We start from the raw sequence: 19,800 nt of genomic DNA, 5'->3' as shown, positions 1-19,800 counted from the left end.
CTGCTCAGCGGGGAGTCTGCTTCTCCCTCTGACCCTCTTCCCTCTCATGCTCTCTATCTCTCATTCTCTCTCTCTCAAATAAATAAATAAAATCTTTAAAAAAAAAGTATATAATCCATTGCTCCTCAGAACGCCAGTGCAGCCTTTCTGCCCACCAGTTCTGTCCCCGTGCTTTAATAAAACCACCTTTTTTGCACCGAAACCATCTCCAGAATTCTTTCGTGACCCTTTGCTCCCGGACCCCAACATCCAGTCACACCAGCTCTCACTGTTGAGTTACAGAAAGCATATTTGTACATGAGTGGAAAGTTTTTTCTCCCTGGCCTTGAGTTTAGTGGGGTATTTGTTCAGAAGGTCTTTGAGTTAATTCAATGAATGGCATCATCTGAGGCTGTTTAATAAGAAATGCAGAGGTGCTCCGCATAGGTCTAACAGTCCTGATTTTACCCTTGGGACAAAGCCCAGGGTCTAATGTTAGGAGTGTCGGTCTTATAGGATGATGCCTGGGGCAGGGATGAGAAGAGATTAGAGGGTCACCTGCAGGTTTATAGGCTTGTAGGAACTGCCTCTACCCTTTCCATTCCTATTGCTGCCACTCTTGAAGTCTGCGTCCCTATTGCATGGTCGGGTTTACTGCACAACCTGGCTTGTTTGCTTGCTTCTGGTCTCTCCGCTCCAAAGCATCCTTTGAGACAGAGAAACTGAGGGACTTCATAAAAAATCTGCTTTCTGCTTCTTCTCCTGCTTCTATCTTTGCTAGGACCTGCACCCGCACTTTACCCACGTCTCATAGTGCAAATAATGTAGGTCCTCCTTTGGAAGGGAGTTAATGATTTCTTTCGAATCATTAACATCTAAGGAAGGACCAGGTGCACATGACTGGAAGAAGTCATCCCATGTGTGTTCCAGACCATGACCACTAGACATCTCGACACTAAGACCCACTGGCTCCAGGAAATAACACCTGGGCCCTCATCTTTGTTCTAACTGGTTCCTGGATGCCTGAGAGGATACGTACTCCAGACCCTAAACATAGACAAGACTCTCTTCTTTCCTTTCTGAGTCTCCCAGACACTCTGTACCTGCACTTTTTCAATACCTCCAATAAACTCGGCTTTCACCTTCTGCTTGGCTCATGTTTGATTTCTATCCTGCGTGCAGCCAGAGGCCCTCCTGGCTGGTCCAGTGGGACCCCCCCCCCCCCCCCCCCCGCTCTGAGTCCCAAGACCTGGTCTGCTGGCATCACTTTCACATTGCTTCTGGCTTAACATTTCCAAGACATTGCTTTTTCAATTTCGCCCCTCCATTCAAAAACATTTCAGTGACTTGCAAATTGCTTAAAAAGGAAACCACAGGCCCAAAATGCTGTCACGTAGGCCAAATCAATAAACCAAGAATCAATACCTAACCTAACTGCAGTTTGAACCCCCCCCCGGAATGTAACCTTTAACCAGTGAACACGGAATTTGCTGGTCAATGACGAGGAAATTTACTGATAGACCCCTTCTGCTCCCTTTGGGGTGGGAGTCCGGGGGGAGGGGCAACCTTGCCAAAACAATTCATTCCTCGCTAACAAATTCCTTTCTTCCTTTTTAATGACTTCTCTGTCTTTAAAAACCATTCTTTTGTTTAACTCAGTGGAGCTCCTCTCTGCCTCCTAGATGGGATGCATGAATTGTTTAAAAAAGCCAATTAGATCTTCAAATTTACTTGGTTGAATTTTGTTTTGTTTTTAACAAGTATGAAGTCTAATGTATTATCTTGCTATTTAAAGTCTTCTGCAACCAGACCCTGACTTACCTTCATGTCTTATCCTCTCCTAGTCCTTAAATGGTGCTTCTGAAATCAGAGGCTTCAATACCCTAGGAGTGTGTGTGTGGGGGGGGGCGGCAAGGAGGGAGAGGGACCTTTGATGCAATAAGGGCCAAAACGTAGTGAACATTATTTCTAAGTGTCAAGTTTACCAGATGACAGTTACTCTAAAGTTTTTTTTTATTTTTTCTAAAACAAGCTATAGGGGCGCCCGGGTGGCTCAGTCGTTAACCGTCTGCCTTTGGCTCGGGTCATGATCCCAGGGTCCTGGGATCGAGTCCTGAGTCAGGCTCCCTGCTCCGCGGGAAGCCTGCTTCTCCCTCTCCCACTCCCCCTGCTTGTGTTCCCTCTCTTGCTGTCTCTCTCCGTGTCAAAAAAATAAATCTTAAAAAAAAACAACAAAAAAACCCCCAAAAACCCCCCAAAACATGCTATAGAGTAGAGTGCAACATTACATCAACTTTAAAGCTAAAACCAAGGCATCACAGAGCTTTTCGGGATTTTGGTGGGCCACATTTCAAGGCCCTATTACTTTCTTATTGTCTTCAAACTAACCCAGTCACTGGTAGTCATAAATACTCATAAAAAACTGACCCTGGAATTGATGTGGGAAACAAAGGAAGAAGGAAAATTATTAAATTTCCTTACTACCTACAGCCCCATTGACAAGTCCTTGAAACAGGTTAGAGTGACATTCCTCTAGGGACTCAACTGCCTCAATGTTGACACTTTGCTAAGGTCAAAAGCAATCCTAGCTGCCCACCCCCCCAGGATCCTGTAAGCTTTCTTTAACATATAAACCCCCCCCAAGATACGTGTTGGCAATCATCCCCCAAGAATATGGCCCACCTATATACCTCTGAAGGGTCTCATGGCTAAGGTTTTATTAGATGGTAATAAATGGCCTTTTCCCAATAAGAGCCAGCCCCCTCAAGGTCCTGGAAACCTTGCTTCCAAAACTCCTTAGAGACTTACACTATCCCTAGCCCCCTCCCAACTTGAAAGTCTATAACGGGCCACTCCTCCTGACCCCGGTGCAGCTCTTCCTGCCTCTGGGTCCTTTCCCCGGGCTTTAATAAAACCGCCTTTTTTGCACCAAGGGCGTCTCAAGAATTCTGTCTTGGCCATCAGCTTCTAACTCTAATGTTCCTTCTAAAATCAGAATCATCTTTTGTAAATTCCCACTTTTATGCAGTTTTTAACTTTTATGCTTTTATGAAGTTTTTAACACTGGTTCCTCTCCCTGAAAGCCTTTCCTTCAAATTCCAGCAAACTGTCCCTAACATCCCTTGATCCTGCTGGGAAATCACACCAATTACCTATGTCATTCCAGGAGGAGCACTTAGTATAAAATGCCTCCTTTATCATTTCTTAGAATCATTCTGTGATGTTGTGGCAATATATATATATATATATATATAAATATATATGTCTGATATATTCGGTATTTGTCCCCATTCCTAGCACAGAACTCCTAAAATCCTTGGAATTTCCTGAGATCGATGGAGGTGTATTATGTTAATGTAGTGATTTTTGGAAGGCCCCTAGGTAACCTAAGGATGGGGTTTGGTTGCCAGGGGAACCAACCAAGAGATTAGAAGGTGGGACACCCCCAGACTTCCTAGGAAGGGAAAAGGCCAGGAGATAGAGTTCAATCACCAATGGCTAATGATTTAATCAATCATGCCTGCGTAACGAAACTTCCATAAAACGCTGAAAGTAGGGGGTTCAGAGATCTTCTACGTTAGTGAACGCGTGCAGGTCCTGGGAGAGTGGCACAGCTAGAGAAGGCATGGAAGCTTCCCACATAACCTTGCCCTATGCATCTTTTTCAACTGTCCCTGAGTTTTAGCCTTTTATTAAAACAAACAAAATAACAACAACAACAAAAACCACCTAGCGACCTAGTAAGCAAAATATTTCCCTGCGCCTCTACAGCAAATTAATCTGCCTGGGATGGGGGTGGGGTCATGGGAACCTCCCATCAACTATAGCCTGGTGGGTCAGAAGCACAGGTAACTAACAACCTAGACCTGTAACTGGTGCCTGAAGTGGGGGCAGGAGTAGTCTTGTAGGACTGAGCCCTTAACCTGTAGGATCTAATGCTATCTCCAGATAGTGTCAGAAATGAGTTCAGTTTGGTGGTGTTGGAAAAAACACACACTGGACATACTTTTCAGAAAGTTGGTAGGGATCAGATATCGTCTTAATTCCCAGACTGAACAAAGGAGAACCCAAGTCCAGAGAGGTGAAGGTGACATGTTTATTCTAACTAGAAGGTGTGCTTCCTGATGGCAGGGCTGGTGCTTTATCCTCCTTGCCCCCCTCAGGGTAGTGCCTGGACTTAGTGCGAACAATAATCTAAACTCTTCTTCTAGAGTGTTTTAATTTACACGATTTCAAGATATCCAAGACCCTGCACAACCCTGTCGAGGTGAGCAGGGCAGATGCCGTCCATTTTAGAGGTAAAATAACTGAGGTTCACTCGTAAAGCCTGACAAGAGCCAGGACCAGAATACGGGTTTCCTGATTCTTGGCTACAGCATCTCAACATCTTTGGGTGTTTGGTCAATATTGGTCAATTTGATCAAGCCAAGCAACTGTTGAGCTCAGTACATTTGGCGCCAATCGGAGGAGGATCACTGAAACATCCTGCACCTGGCAAGAGGGCAAAGGGAGAAAGCCCAGTTCCCTGACCCCAGCCTCTAGGATTCTGTCATGACGAGGGTTTCCAGCGCCAGACAAAAAAAAAAAAAAAAAAAAAAAAAAAATCCCAGTTCCGAACCCGCTGCGCAAGCGCAGAGGTACAAAAGGCGAATCACCCCACCCCGCCCCTCCAAGTTCCGGGTTGCGCAGGCGCAGTGGCGCGGGGGCGTGGCAACGCAGCACGCTCCTCCCGGGGGCCGACGTTGACGGAGGGGCGCCACGGTTTGAAGTTACGTGACTTTCTGTTCGAACGCCTCATCCGCCCGGCTTCAGCGAAGCAGTCCCGCCGGCGAAGAGGGTGAGCGCGGTGCCGCGTGAGGACGAGGCGAAGCGACAGGAGAGAGGGTAGACGCCGGTGGAAACGCAAACGCGGCGAGCTGTTGTGCAGAGGGGCAGGCCGAGTCGGGAGCGGGAAAAGGTTCTGGAGCCGGAGGGGCGGGACCAACGTGTGATTGGCGGGCTAGAAACCAATGCGAGGGGAAAGGACAGACCAATGAGGGTGGGACCTGCAGTGGCTGTGGAGCGGCGCTTAGGAGTGAGAACAGCTACCCTGCGTCAGGGGGCTTCAATTTAGCCCGGCTGTGCTAAGGCGCTTTTCATAAATTACCTTATTTAGTGATCCTACAACGCTATGAGTAAGTGCTGTTACCTGTTTCTCTTTTACAGATGAGGAGACTGAGGCTTAGGGATATTAACATAAGCTGGGATCCCAGACTTGGCCACCGGAGCCCAGTTCCCATTCTGTTAAAGGCTCCGCTCTACTGCCCGTCAGGGAATCAAAGTGGAGTAGGGTTCAGTCTAGAGGACTGGGATGAATGGAATTGACCACTTGTTGGAGGAGGTGTCATAAAGGTGGAAATAAATGCTAATAAGTAGCAGGTTCTTCTTACATAGTGTGAGAGCTCCGAGGATGGAGCTGGGAGATAGAAGGCTCCAGCAAGGTGAGAATGTGGGGGTTGTGGGCCGGACTGTCTCTCCACATCTTGGAGCATTGCAGCTGTGCAAGCTGTGGCTCTGGATTAGCAGCCGGTGTAGAGAAGCTTTTCTTCTTTTAGGGCTGTGTTGCCTCCCAGGTCTGTGAAGTTGAAGTATTTTAGGAACCTAACAGCACAATAGTCGCTGGCTGGAAGTTGTCTCAGGCTACCATAACAAAGTACCTTAGACTGGTGGGCTTAACAGAAACTTGTTTACTCACGGTTGCAGAGTCTGGGAAGTCTAAGGTGCTGGCGTATTTGGTTCCTTGTGAGAGCTTTATTCCTGACTTGCAGAGGGCCCCCTTCTTCCTCATCCGCACATGGTGTGGAGAGTTCCCTCTTTCCCCTTCTTCCAAGGTCACCCGTCTTTAGAAGGATTAGGACCCCTCTCTTATTATGACTTTAACTTCAGTTTCCTACTAAAAGCCCTATCTTCAAATACAGTCTGTGTTGGGGAGTAGACCTTTAACACTTGAATTTTGCCGGGGGGGGGGCGGAACACAATTCAGTCTAGCTATAGTTTATACGCAAGTAAATAATGAGTGGTGATTGAGAACTGAAGAAAAGGAACTTTCAGAACTAACATGTACCTGAGATGCTTTCATGTATTTTATCTCATTTAATAAGTATATGCTCTGTGCCTTAGCATTGGTGGGGAATTCTAGGGAGAACTTGTGTGTGGGGTTGTGGCTGTCCACCACACAACCAACCTGAAGAGGTGAGAAAAAGTTACACCAAATGTCCTGAATAGCACTTAGTGAATCCACTATTCAAGCATTTATGCAAATACTTCTTTAACTTGTGATTTAGCTTGTGCTGCTTTTGGAATAATGAGATCCATAATTACCACCCACAGGGGGGTGAAATAATTACTTTTCTTCTATACTGTTTCATGTTGTCATTCTGAAGTTTAGTAACCAAGTCTTTCTTTTCAGTAGGCTTGCCCTGGTGGGAGGAAGAGGGATGAACTGTAAAACCCAGGGGCTTGGAGGTCTGGCAGATGGGGGTTCAAGTCTTGGGTTCAAGCACTTGCTGAGTGACTGGTCAAGTCTCAACCTTTCTGAGTCTCAGTGTTTTCATCTATAAAATACAGCTAATAAAAATATCACACAGGGTTGCTGTGAGGTTATATGAAAGCAGTTGGAAACCATTAAAGAACTGGCCCTTGGACTAAGTATTTTAGTTGTGGGACCTCCTCTGCCCATGCCTCTGAAGAACAGAAACCTCTACCTACAGCCACCATATCAAGCTGGCTATTCATTCATTTCATCAAAATTTATTTGAATGCCTGCTAGGTGCCAAAGTACCTATTCTGGTGCTGGGGGCAGGGAAGAACAAGACAGACAAGGTTCCTCCTCTTATGCCATGTATATTCTGGTATGAAAGGATTATAAATGAAATAAGTTAGTGCTAAGAGCTGCGAAGAAATTAAATACAGGGTAATGAGACAAAAGAGTGACTTCAAGCAGGGTGGTGTATGTGTGTTTGGATAGGGAGTGGTATTTGACCCGAATAGGGTGGCCAAATAGAGGCGGAGGCTTCTGGGAGAAGGCTGAGTCCTAAATGTCCATCATTTGCCAGGCAAGCTCAAAGGTAGAGGGCGCTGAAGAGGCCCTGTGCCAGCCAAAGTTTGGGGTAAGCAGAAGCTATGAGTAAGCGCAGGAGGTCAGTGAGTGGCTCCATCTGGCATGTGACTGAGCAGCAGAAGGGCAGTCTGTGGGTGTTTACTTGGTGGGGAATTTCTTGGAGCTCTCTTAGGATCTGGATTACTTTGTAGTTGTAGTCTGCAAGAAATCCCACTCTGTCAGTGGCTTCTGTTTTTTTTGTAGGTTTTCGCAGATTTTGCATAATTTCTCAGTATGTATATTTTCATTAGATCTCCCTTCTGCCTCTGCTGATTATCTCTTGCGAGGTGAATCTGACTAAAAGAGAGCCATATGGACCTTGGTGTGGGTCCCTGGTTTTTCTCTTGTTAACTTTGCCCTTGAAAATTATTTAATGTCTGGAAGCATGATTACCCAACAACTGTGTCCTTATAGTGTTGTACAGGTTAACTGGGATAATAATAGTAAAAAGGCCTGTGGAGTGTTTAACACATACTAGGTGATAAAAATTTGTTAGACACCTTCCTCTTTTCTTCCTTTTTTTTTTTTTTTTTGATTCTATGCCTCCCTCTCAGTATTGAATGGTCCTAGTTTTTAATAGTCACCCTTCTTATAGTTTTTCACCTCTGTCGTCCTGTTAGGTGCTCCTAAACTATTAAGTGGACGAACGTCATGGCAACTACCTTTCCCTTCATAAATGTATTGACATTGTCAGTAGTCTTACTGAGGCCGGTCGTGTGGCAAGATTCTAAGTGGATTTCAGACTGGTTAGTACTTAGAAGAGATGGGCCTGCCAAATAGGTTGGAGCAGTGACTTCCAAAGAGAGTGTGGGAACCAGGATGGAAGGGTCAGTCCTCCACATGGTAATGAAAGGAAGAAAGGGTTGGGGCGGCTAGCAGGCTCAGTCAGTTGAGCATGTGACTCTTGATCTCAGGGTCATGAGTTCAAGCCCCACATTGAATGGAGCCTACTTAAAATAAAGATTAAAAAAAAAATCTAAAGGAAGAAAGGGTGTGGAGAAGCTATCTTAGAGAAATTTGGTTCAGAAGAGGGGAAAAAAGATAAAACATGGAGCTGAGAGGTTCTTCTTAGACCTTGGCCTGGCAAGGAAAGAGAAATGCTATGGTCTCAGTGTTGGGGAGCTCTGGAATTCCAGCCAGGGCTTAGTCCCTGTCAGGAGAGCTCTCCCAGTCTGCAACCAGACAGAAAGCTCTGGTTTATACTGGACATGGAGGCTAGGATGAACAAAGAAGCAAACTAAAGATCCCTGTGAAATACGGATGTATGTGTGCACCTGTGCCAGGTAAAGAACTGTACTGGTGATTCTCTGCCTGTGTTTTTACAGGTCTTGGCAGCAGGATTAAGTGAGGTGGCTTTGCCAGGCAAAGGCTGTGCTGTGGACATGGGCAGAACTGTGCTGCACAGCTAGTCAGGAGCAACACCCCTGACCTCAGGGGTACACCTCGAGAGGAAGTCTTTACACCTTTCCTGGAGGCATTAGAAGGGTGTCCAAGAAGCAGAAGAATCCCAGGTAAAATGGCAGGGCGGTTTCTGTTTCAGGGCTCTGCTGGGCTGCGTTCTGCATAGCCATTTCTGATAAATGTCATTAGATGGGTTGCATGAGCTGGGCATGGCTTCATGAGGGCGTGCACCTTGGGGAGAACATGGTCTCTGCTTGCAAAAAAGTGTACAACCTGAGGAGAAATTCTGTATCTAGTATTGAGACTGGTCTTAGGAACTGTTCTAGATTTCAGGCCTATTTTTTTTTCCCCTAGGACCATGGCTAATAAAACCCAGGAGGTTGGTGGTATCCATTTCCCTTTTCCCTTCACACCCTATTCCATTCAGAAAGACTTCATGGCAGAGCTATATCAGGTGTTGGAGGCTGGCAAGATTGGAATATTTGAGAGTCCGACTGGCACTGTAAGTATGACTCTTCAGGGGCCAAGAGGGTCCTGAGAGACCCTGATTATGGCACTGCAGAAGCCACCTAGCATGCTTGTTAACCTAGGCAGAAGTTTTCATGGTTTGAAGTTGGGCGAAGTTGTTCCCTTGGTTTATCTTTCTGAGTAACAGTCGCTTCCTCTGTTAAATGCAGCCCCAGGGTCTGAGAACAGTTACGCCGAAGGTCAAGGAGAATTTGAATGCCTGTAGAAACCAAGACCTATAGCACCCAAGCTTTGCAAATTGTTCTGGGCACACAACTGCTTTGATGTTGAGAAACAAATTACCTTGGCTTTTTCACAGATTAAACATACTGGTTTCGTTGTCAGAAACAAAGTTACTGAGTGCTGGAGAGATCCAACCAAAGGCCCCTGAGTTTTTCCTTCCAGGAGTGGAACGATGGAGGGATTTATTAGAAGGTGGCTAGGAGGAAGATTAGGACTGTAGTGAGCAGTCCCCGCCTCTCCTTTAGAAAGTACTATGTGGTAGTGAGCTGCGTGTGTTGATGCAAAGATCCCCCAGCCAGGCCGCGGTCTCCTGGAGGTCCTCCTCTGTGTCCCTGTCATCCCGTGGAGCTTGGTGAGTTCTGCCCACAGGAGGCTTCTAACCCAGTGCAGCAGGCCTTCTTCCCCCACCAGTCCTCGCAGACTGGTTTTTCGTCTCAGCAGTGATTTCCTGATTAGTAGATTTGGGTGTTTCGAGTCCTTATTTGATCTCTCTGCAGCAGTTAGTATCATTGAACATATCCCTCTCCTTCGTTTAGAGTCATAAAAAATTTAATCAAAAATAATGCGTGTCATTTGTAAAGTTAAAAAGTTTATCAAACTTGGTTCTTTGGGCAGGTATTTTTAATTCTTTTAACTGGTTCCTAAGAAATACACTTGCATAGCATATCTGAAATTGTAAACTTGGTGCTGTTTCTTGATTTATTCATTATAGTGATTGTGCCTTCCTTTGTGATAGCTAAGATGTAGCTCTCTTACTGTCTCCTTTCCTTCCCTCGCCACATCCTCCCGGTGTAGTTAGGAAAATTTTAGCCTCTGCTAAATCAGTATGCTCTGATTATGGGTTTTCTTCTTGAACAATTTTTGTTTTCCCAGAGTTGATAATTGCCTTTTAAAGTTTGTCTAGTTTTTAATATACCTACACCACTTTCTCACACCATCCAGGGGCCTTTCTGTATGATACTCCATCCATAAAATTACAGCTTAGTCTGGCTGCTCAGGCTGCCATAACAAAATACCACAGACTGGGTGGCTCAGAGGACAGAAATTTATTTCTCAGTTTGGGAGGCTGGAAGTGCAAGGTTTGGGCAGCCTCTGGCTTCTGGCAGGGACTCTTCCTGGCTTGTAGGGGGCCCCCTTCTCACTGTGTCCTCACATGGTGGAGAGAGGTTTGGTGTCTCTCCCCCTTTTATCAGGACACCAGTTTTATCAGATCAGGGCTCTACTTTTACGACCTCATTTAACTGTAATTCCTTCCTTGAAGGCCCTTTCTCCAATAGTCACATGAGGGTTAGGGCTGAAACATATGAATTTGTGAGGGGACATAATTCAATCTGTAGTAATTACTAACTCCATTATACCGTGGAGATTTCCTTCTTGAAGTTCTCAGTTTACTCTTAAGATCTACTTCACAACTGTAATGCTAGGATTTCCCTTCTTTCCTTTAAAAAAATCAACTTTATGGAGTATAATTGACATATAATAAAATATACCCCTTTTATTTTTTTAAAGATTTTATTTATTTATTTGACAGGTAGAGAATCAGAGAGAGAGGGAACACAAGCAGGGGGAGTGGGAGAGGGAGAAGCAGGCTTCCTGCGGAGCAGGGAGCCCGATGTGGGGCTTGATCCCAAGACCCTGGGATCATGACCTGAGCTGAAGGGAGACGCTTAACGACTGAGCCACCCAGGCGCCCCCAAAATATACCCCTTTTAAATCCACAAGTCAATGAGTGTTGACAGATGTAAACCCCCATATAGCCACTACTGCAATGAACATGCAAAACAGTTCCACCAGCCCAGAAAGTTTGTTTACCCTTGGCTGCTGTTCCCCTCTCTCACCCCACCCTACCCCAGCCAGTCAGGGTTCACTTTCCATCTCTGTAGATGCATTCTGTCTTTCTAAACTTTCATGAAAATGGAAACATATAGAAGTACTATTTTGTGACTAGCTTCTTTTGCTCAGCCAGCATAATATTTTGGGGATTCATCCATATTGTTGTGTGAATTCTTTGTTGGATTCTCTGTTTCCTGGATTCCGTATCTTTTCGGTTCACTTGTTTTGATAGAGAATGTTCCTGAAGGTTGTATGGGAGGTAAGATTTTGAGACTTTGCTGGTCTGAGAATGTATTGATGTGCCTTTTCACTTGACTGGTAGTGATAGTTGGGTTAGGTATATAATTCTAGCTGCAGAATGCTTTTCCCTAATAGCTGCTCCCTCTACCCTCTGGTTTCCATTGTTGCTACTGGGACGTCAGGTGCAATCTGCACCTCAGTCCTTGGTGGCCTGATCCACCCCACCTTCCAAAGTTTCAGGATATCCTCTATCCTTTGTATTCTGAAATCGCATGTCGATGGGTTGGATGAGTGTGTTTAGTTTTTTGTGTTGGCCTCCTGATGGGCACTTTGTATCTGGAGGCTTCTTATCTCTCCATTCTGAGATGTTTTCTCACATTTGATAATCTTCCTGGTACTCCCATTCTCTGAGTTTGGACCTCCTGGTCTTCTTCTTCCGTTTTTTTTTTTTTTTTTTTAAGATATTTATTTATTTGAGAGAGACAGAGATAGAGCATGAGCAGGAAGGAGGGGGAAAAGCACACTCCCTGCAGAGCAGGGATCCCGATTCGGCACTTGATCCCAGGACCCCGGGATCGTGACCTGAGCCAAAGGCAGATGCCCAACCGACTAAGCCACCCAGGTGCCCCAATTATGTTTTCTTCTAGTTGCTTATCTCTTTGGGCATATTGGTTTGTTCTTGTTTTGTTTCACTTTGAATTCTTCTTCAGGATTCCTTTGACTTTGTTGTCCAGTCTTTCTGTTCAGTGTATTTCTCTTATTCTATCTTTAATATTTAAGAACTTGTTCTTATTCTCTGCTTCTTAAAAATAGCATTCTGTTCTTGTTTCATGGAAATAATATCTTTCTGCGGATACCACTTAAAGTAGCATTTTTGAATTTTTTCTGCCCTGCATCATCTCATTGTCCATCCTTCTCCCTCCCCCAGTTTGGGTTCTGTGTTTTGTTGAGAGGCTTTCCTCAAATGTCTGGTGATCCTTGGCTATCTTCTGTTGGTGTTCAAGAAAAAGCCACCACAGGGCGGGCTGACTGGCTGTGGGGCAGGCTGGCTTTGGACTGATGGGCTAGCCTCTCTGTTGGGGCCTCCAGTGATCAGTCACTGTGTGATTTCTCTCGAGCCATCCAGTTTTTCCAGAGAAGGTTCCTTTAAACTCTTGCCTTCTGGTCCCAGCCTGATGGCCATTATTCTTGAGGGTGTTCTGGGAAAGCTGCTTCAGGTGCATGGGCTTTCGCTTAGTGTCCTGCTTTGAGTCCGGCCCTCTTCCGCACCCTTCACTTGACCCGCCATCTCCAGAGCCCTCCTGGCTCAGCTCCTCCAGAGGGTACACATCCTGTCTTCTGCAGGGAGGGGACATCCTTGGCAATTTGGGGGCTTGTGAGCAGGAATCGGGGGGATCTCTGCAGGCACTTGGGCTTAGCATCCTTTACTCCTCTCAGTCCAGTTCTCTGCTTTCCATTTCTTCTAAAACCTGTTACTTTCCCTTCTTCCACTTTCTTTGTTTCTGTGGGTTTTAAGCCTCTTTTATTCCTTTGGTGTAATTTTAGCATGTTTCAGAAAAGGACACAGAAGAGCATGTGTTCATTCTGCCCTGTTTAACCTGAAGGCTTAGGTCCCCATCTCAACCCTCTGCCTGTTCCGTGCATCCCATTCCTCTGCTCAGCCCTTTCTTGTCGATGTTCGTGGTTCCGGGGCGTCCTGTCTTTGTGACTTCAGTTACCGTATCATTCTGACATTATCTAAATCCTGTCTCTAGTAAGTTCTTCCTCCTGTGGTTGGTGCCCCCTTGCACACAGGGGTGCCATACCATTACCCGTGGTGCTTCACCTGCTAGACCTCTACCTCAGTGGCCAAGCTCCCCACTTAGCTCCTCATGATGCCTGCTTCTCTTGTCCCTCCCCATTTTAGCCTTTCATGAGTCCGCCACATTGTGCTGACCTCTCCACCTGGAGCCCACGCTTCCCAGGGAAATGCGACGCCCCGCGGTTCGTGTGTTAAGTTTGTGCCTGTGGGCATTTTCTAGAGAATTCTCCTTCCCAACATCAAGTCCAGTGCTTGTTACAGTGTGGGTGTTTGTATAACTGTGATATCTTGGGTGGTACCCCACGAAATAACATTGTTCAAAGCTAGGTATGTTGTGGGTACTTTATTAACTGAGGCAAGCATTGGGTCATACATCCTTTTAACATTTTCCGGTTTAGATTTTTAGTGTCTTACTAGGGGATATAGAATTGCAGGCCTCAGTCCTCCTTTCTCTTTGTGATAGAGTGTGTTCACAATTGTGGGAAGATAACTTTGACGTTCCCTTGGGAACTTCCTCAGCTCACTTTCCAGTGGAGGGTGCTGGCTCTCTGACCGGGTGTCCGACCCAGGGCCACTGTTTTAGGGGGATGGCTCCCTGGCCCCTAGCTTGGTGATGGCTAAAGCCGGTGGCTCCCCATTTTACTGGCATACAGAATGGCTGCTGTCCAGCTGCTGCTGGGGAGTGCTGTTCGGGAGTCTTTGCCATTGTGTATTTATTTATCAAAAGCTGAGAGAAATGGTCTATATGGGGCTTTTTCCAAAGATATGTCATCTCTTCATTCTTCAGAAGTGCCATTCTGTCATAGGGCCTTTTAAGAATTTCATGAAATAGGGCGCCTGGGTGGCTCAGTTGGTTAAGCGACTGCCTTCGGCTCAGGTCATGATCCTGGAGTCCCGGGATTGAGTCCCGCATCGGGCTCCCTGCTCAGTGGGGAGTCTGCTTCTCCCTCTGACCCTCTTCCCTCTCGTGCTCTCTATCTCTCATTCTCTCTCTCTCAAATAAATAAATAAAATCTTAAAAAAAAAAAAAAAGAATTTCATGAAATAGGTTCTTATTGCAGGACGTAATAATCTTACTATTATTACTTAATAATAGCAAAAAAAATTAGCTCCTGTTGCTCACTTATGTACCAGGTATTGTTCTAATCCTGGAGTAGGTATTAGCTTTTATGGGTGTGAGCTTACTTAATGCTTGCAGCAGCTCTGAGGAAGGCGCGCGTGTGTGCGCTCTCTCTCTCTCTCTGTCTCTCTGTCTCTCTCTCTTTCTCGTCTCACACACACACATACACACACGCCTCATTTTTTTTCTTGCCCCAGAAGGACTGTGTTAGTGCTCCCACTGCTGTAACAGAGTTCCACAGGCTGGGGGCTTAAACCACAGAAGTTTTCTCTTCATAGCTCTGGAGGCCAGAAGTGCAGACTCAGGGTTGTGAGGCAGGGAGGGTTCTCTTGGAGGGCCGTGAGAGGAGACTCTGTTCTGGCCCTCTCCTCAGCATGTAGGTGGCCATCCTCCCCTGTGTCTTACCGCATCGCCTTCCCTCTGGGCATGCCTCAGTGGCCCAATCTCCCCTTTGGGTAAGGACACCAGTCTTAGTGGATCAGGGCCCCCCTCTTTCTTAAACTACATGCATCTGCAGTGACCGTATTTCCAAATAAGTTCACATTCTGAGACACTCAGGGTTGTTAGGACTTAACATACGAATTTGAGGGGGGACATAATTCAACCCACAGCAAGGACCCACAGGGAAAATTCCAGTCTTTGAATTAAGAATTGTGTTCTCCAGAGCAATTAGTTTGCTTTAAAAAGTTTCTGAAGACTGGGACTCATGGGACCGATCATGTTCTGTCTGCACATGGGCTGTATTAAAGCATAGAGCCAAATGTGGCTCCCCCTTAGCGAGTATATAGGGTTTCAAGCCATGTATTTTTTGGCCTTCTTTTTTGGGGCTTTTTATCTAATTCCTCAGCTTCTAATTATGTTAACTTGCAGTACTTATATGTAACCTGATAAGCCACATTAAATTATCTTAGGAACAGTGAGCTATATAATTAAACCAAGAACTTTATTTTTCTTTCTTCCTTTTTTCCTATTTTTCCTGGCTGTCCTTTTGCTAATTCCCTTCCCGCCCTTTCCCAGGTTGGTCTTAGAGTGCCTTCTAATATTTAAAGTTAGACCTTCCTTGAAGGCTTTATTAAAATGGGAAACGTCATTTGGAAAGCTTTGGTTTTTGTTCTCGTTTTTGAAGACCTTTTTCTTCCTGTAGGGAAAATCTTTAAGTCTTATTTGTGGGGCCCTTTCCTGGCTCCGTGACTTTGAGCAGAAGAAACATCAAGAAGAGGCACGTCTCCTTGAAACTGGAACTGTCCCCTTAAGTGACGGGCAGGAGCAGTCCCCGTCTCTCTCATCCTCCTGCAAAGAGACCCCAGACACCCTGAGGCCTGTGGGAGAGCCTGACTGGGTGACTCAGTTTGTGCAGAAGAAAGAAGAAAGGGACCTGGTAGACCGACTGAAGGTGAGCTGTGGGGTGACAGAAGTGGGAGTCATCCAGGAAACAGGGCTTGGCTAGTAATTTGGCATTGATTGTGGGAGTTAGCATGTCCTTTGCCTTTGCGGTGCCTTCTTGAGCCTGTGGTACTGCACCCGCGCTGTCTTTTTAAAGCTGATGTCAACAGGCCTTCTCTAGATGGGGTGGACAGTTCCATTCATTACCTACTTGGGAAAGGAGCCTCACTGTTGCCGTTGGCAACGCGGTTCAGTGGCTGCAAACTCCATTAAGGGAATGAATTTGATTGAGAGTGTGTTGCTTTGGGAGGGAGTGTGCAGACCTCCCACACTGAGGGTCAGAGATGCTGCAGTCCCCGGAAGGAAGAACCGTCCCGCCCCGTGTATGGAGGCCCTGGGCTGAGCCCCAGACTCTTCAAGAAGGGCATGGTTGGGGACTTGGGCAGGAGTTTCCTTTCTGGCTACTCCACCCTCTAGGAGGAGCAGGTCAGGAGGAAGAAGCGAGAGGAACGCCTGCAGCAGATCCGTCACAATGCACAGCTCAAGTATGCAGCCAAGCGCATGGTGAGCGTCGTCTGCGGGGGTGGCAGGGACGGGGTGCCGGCACTGTTGTCACACTGTGTGGGGCCTTACGGTGCCGCTCCTGTGGGGGAGTGGCCAGGACCTCAGTCTGCTGGCCCTGCCCCCCTCTGGCTAAGTTCTCATCGTCCAGGAGCTGCAGCTTGAGCTGAGGTATTGATACCTGGGGTATAGTCACCGGTAGGGAAGCGAGGCCCGTGGTGATGGCGTGTGGTAGCCACTCGCAGGCAAACTCGGGTGGGGGCGCGGGTGCCGGTGCTGAGATTGCTTTCTCTCTCCACTGGCGGTGCTCTTACACAGAGACAAGAGGAAGAAGAGATGGAGCGTGTCCTCCGCCTCAGCAGGGAGGCGCTGGCGGCAGGGGCAGCGGCCGAGCTGCCAGAGCAGCCAGCATGTGGGGAGGAGGACCTGGTCCTCGCCGAGTATGAGAGCGACGAGGAGAAGGGAGCGGCTGGCAGGTAAGACGGCACTTCTCCCTCCCCCGCCGCCCCCGCCTTCGTGGACATGGGGCCTCCCGCGGGAGCGGCTCCTGTGCCCGGAGAGGGGCAGGCTGCTTTGTCCCTCATGAGGCATCTGAAGGGATGCAATGCCGGCCACCTGGCCCTGCTCTCAGTCAGGCTCCTCCTGAGCGTGTGTCACTGGTGGTGATGGCGGTAGCCAGCCGTGCCCTCTGCCAGCATCGGGTTCGTGTGAGTGAACTCTGGTAGCCTCGCAAGCTTTGTGTCTCCCCATCATGGCCAGCAAGGGGCTAGGAGGCCGAGGGGCAGGGACTGCACCCAGCCCGGCCGGCTCTAGTCGCGTGCTCTTCGCCCCCGGACTACACCGTGGGAGCTTTAGGACGTAAACCGTCAACGTATCCTTAGCCTGAGTTGCTCTTTCCACTGTCTGGTTTCTGTCTGGGTTTCTGATTTGTGAGCAGTAAGCTGCTGGGTGGAGTAGAAGACCCTGAAGATGACAGCGAGGCTTTTCAGAGGTCATGCTTCCCCTCGCGGGAGCCTCCTTTTCCATGCGCGCTTCAGTTGCACAGATGACCTTTGAGGATCTGCTCTAGGTGTGGCGTGGTTCCAGATGCCAAGTACGCCGGCTACGCCCCCTGCCCATGGAGAGCTTGCATGTGGTTGGGGGCGGCGGGTGGTGGGACAAACACACAGGTAGTAACTGCGTGAGGTGAGCACATTTGCCCAGGAGGAAAATGAAACCAGGTGCAGCGGGTAGAGTGTGGGGTTGCCCCTTGAGGTGAAGCCAGGAGAGGCCTCTGAGGAGGTGGTGACGGGTGAGAAAGAGCCGTGGGAAGACCTGGGAGGAGAGGTCTAGTCAGAGGCCTGCTGGTGCCCTGGTCTGGAAAGGGGAGCAAGTTTGGTGGGTTTGAGGGATACAGAGAAGGCCCACGGGCTAAGAGCGAATGAGGAAGAGAGGCAAAGAAGAGGCAGCTGTCAGTTTGTTTGGGCCTCAGAGTTCCACTGAGGGGTCTAGGTATCTCTCTCTGTGTCGCGGGGCTGTGGGCCGTTGCAGGCAAAGGAGTGACCTGATTTGGGCATTAGGAAGGGCGTTAAGGTCATTTTGACATCAGTGGCTCTCCCCAAGGCATGAGTGCATCTAGAGGTCACTCCTCTTGGGCTCCCAGCTTGGAAGGGGTGTTTCCTGCTCCTCTAAAGGTGACTCCAGGTCCCATGTGTCCCATGTTGTCATTGACACTGTGGTGACCATGTGTGTGGAGTGTAACTCCAGGGTCTCAAACCTTCCGTTGACTGGTGATGGAGAAAACCTTCACAGCCTGTCTGTCGTGCACCTTCTAACCTCGCCCGCAGACGCTCAGGGTCCCGGCTGCCCTGACTTCTTTCTTTTCCCCTCAGCTTTATTCTAGATATAATAGGGGTATAACATTGTGTGAGTTTAAGATGCGTACCATGATGGTTTGATAGGCGTATGTATTGCAAAATGATCACTATGATGAGGTTACTTAACAGAACCATCACCTCACATTCGTAACATTTCTTTAAAAATGTGCTCTCAGCACCTCTCAAATACACAATATAGTGTTAACAATAGTCATTTATTTTCAGAAGATCTATACCCTTTGACTGCTTTCACCCCACTCCTCAGCCCCTAGCAATCTACTCTGTTTCTAGGAGTTTGGTTTTTTTAGATTCCGCACAAGATGACACAAAATTTGTCCTTTGGCTTACATCACTTACCATAATGCCCTCACGGTTCATCTGTATTGTCACAAATGGCAGAGTTGCCTTCCTTTTTATGGCTGTTTTACGCTGTGTGTGTGTGTGACTCGTTCTTTATCCATTCATCTATCTGTGGATACTTGGGTTGTTTGCATTAGTTGCTGCTGTGAACAGGAAGGTGCAGGGATCTCCTTGAGATATGGATTGCGTTCCCTTTGGGTATATATACCCAGAAGTGGGCTTGCTGGATCATATGCTACCTAATACTTTTAATTTTTGAGGAACATCCATGCTTTTTTCCAGAGTGGCCGCACCAATTTACGTTCCTGCTCACAGGGCACAGGGTTCCCTTCTCTCCACATTCTTGCCAATACTTATATATACATATATATATATATTTAAGATTTATTTATTTGAGAGAGAGAGCGTGCAAGTGCGTGTTTGTGCGCCTGTGTGCACGGGGTGGGGTGGGGAGGAGGGAGAAGCAGGCTCCCCACTGAGCAGGGAGCCCGACATGGGGCCTCCACCTCAGGATCCTGAGATCACGACCTGAGTGGAAGGATCTGAGTGGAAGGTAGCCGCTTAACCAGCTGAGCCACCCTAGGCGCCCCTTGCCAACACTTATCTTTTTGATTGTAGCCATTCTAACAGGTGTGAGGTGATGGCTCATTGCAGTTTTGATTTGCATTTCCTTGGGGGATCAGTGATGTTGAGCATCTTTTCATGTACCTGTTGACCATTTGTATGAACTTTGAAAAAATGTCTGTTCAATTCCTCTGCCCATTTTTAACCGGATTATGTGCTTTTTTGCTGTTGAGTTGTAGGAGTTCCTTGCATATTTTGGTTATAAGCCCCTTATCGTCAGATAGGTGGTTTGCGAATATTTTCTCCCATTTTTTGGTTCCTGTTCCATTTTGTTGATTGTTCCTTTTGCTGTGCAAAAGCTTTTTAGTTTGTCATAGTCCCACTTGTTTATTTTTGCTTTGCTTGTACTTTTGATGTTATTTCGAAAAAAATCACTGTGAAGACCAATGTCATAAAGCTTTTTCCCTATGTTTTGTTCTAGGAGTTTTATGATTTTAGGTCTTACATTTAAGTCTTTAATCCATTTTGAGTTTTTGTGAGTGGTGTAGGGTGGGGATTGAGTTTCATTCTTTTTCATGTGACTTTTAATGTGCTTTTGAATTCAGTTTCTCCAGCACCGTATTGGAGACTGTCTTTTCCTCATTGAGTGTTCTTGGCTCCCTTGTCAAATACTACTTTACTGTATACGCATGGGCTTATTTCTGGGTTCTCTTCTGTTCCGTTGGTCTTATATGTCTGTTTTGATGCCAGTACCATCCTGCTTTGATCACTCTACTGTTTTTATGCCAGTACTGTACTCTTTTGATTATCATAC

General features: G+C 47.0%; 1 protein-coding gene across 6 annotated transcripts in view; it reads left to right on the top strand.

Annotated features, from left to right (window-relative positions):
• Window positions 1-4,706: 4,706 nt before the first annotated feature.
• DDX11 (DEAD/H-box helicase 11) overlaps window positions 4,707-19,800 on the top strand; it is a 41,530-nt gene continuing 26,436 nt past the window's right edge. For 5 of the 6 annotated variants that reach the window (XR_015768815.1, XR_015768814.1, XM_088025868.1 and 2 more), the window contains exons 1-6: window positions 4,707-4,816; window positions 8,443-8,628; window positions 8,873-9,020; window positions 15,407-15,655; window positions 16,123-16,209; window positions 16,525-16,682. Coding sequence is in view for 4 of the 6 variants with exons in the window: in XM_088025868.1 (XP_087881994.1) it covers window positions 8,877-9,020; window positions 15,407-15,655; window positions 16,123-16,209; window positions 16,525-16,682 (638 nt within the window). In the remaining 2 variants the exon portion in view is untranslated. Of the gene's footprint in view, window positions 4,817-5,048; window positions 5,154-8,442; window positions 8,629-8,872; window positions 9,021-15,406; window positions 15,656-16,122; window positions 16,210-16,524; window positions 16,683-19,800 lie in introns of those variants that run through there. The other variant, XM_088025867.1, reaches the window with a different exon arrangement.

Source organism: Eumetopias jubatus, unplaced genomic scaffold, assembly GCF_037043125.1.
Source record: "Eumetopias jubatus isolate StellerSeaLion01/CBP00866 unplaced genomic scaffold, mEumJub1_p1.0 scaffold_8, whole genome shotgun sequence".
Taxonomy (NCBI): domain Eukaryota; kingdom Metazoa; phylum Chordata; class Mammalia; order Carnivora; family Otariidae; genus Eumetopias; species Eumetopias jubatus.
This window is presented reverse-complemented; position numbering and strand designations above follow the sequence as displayed.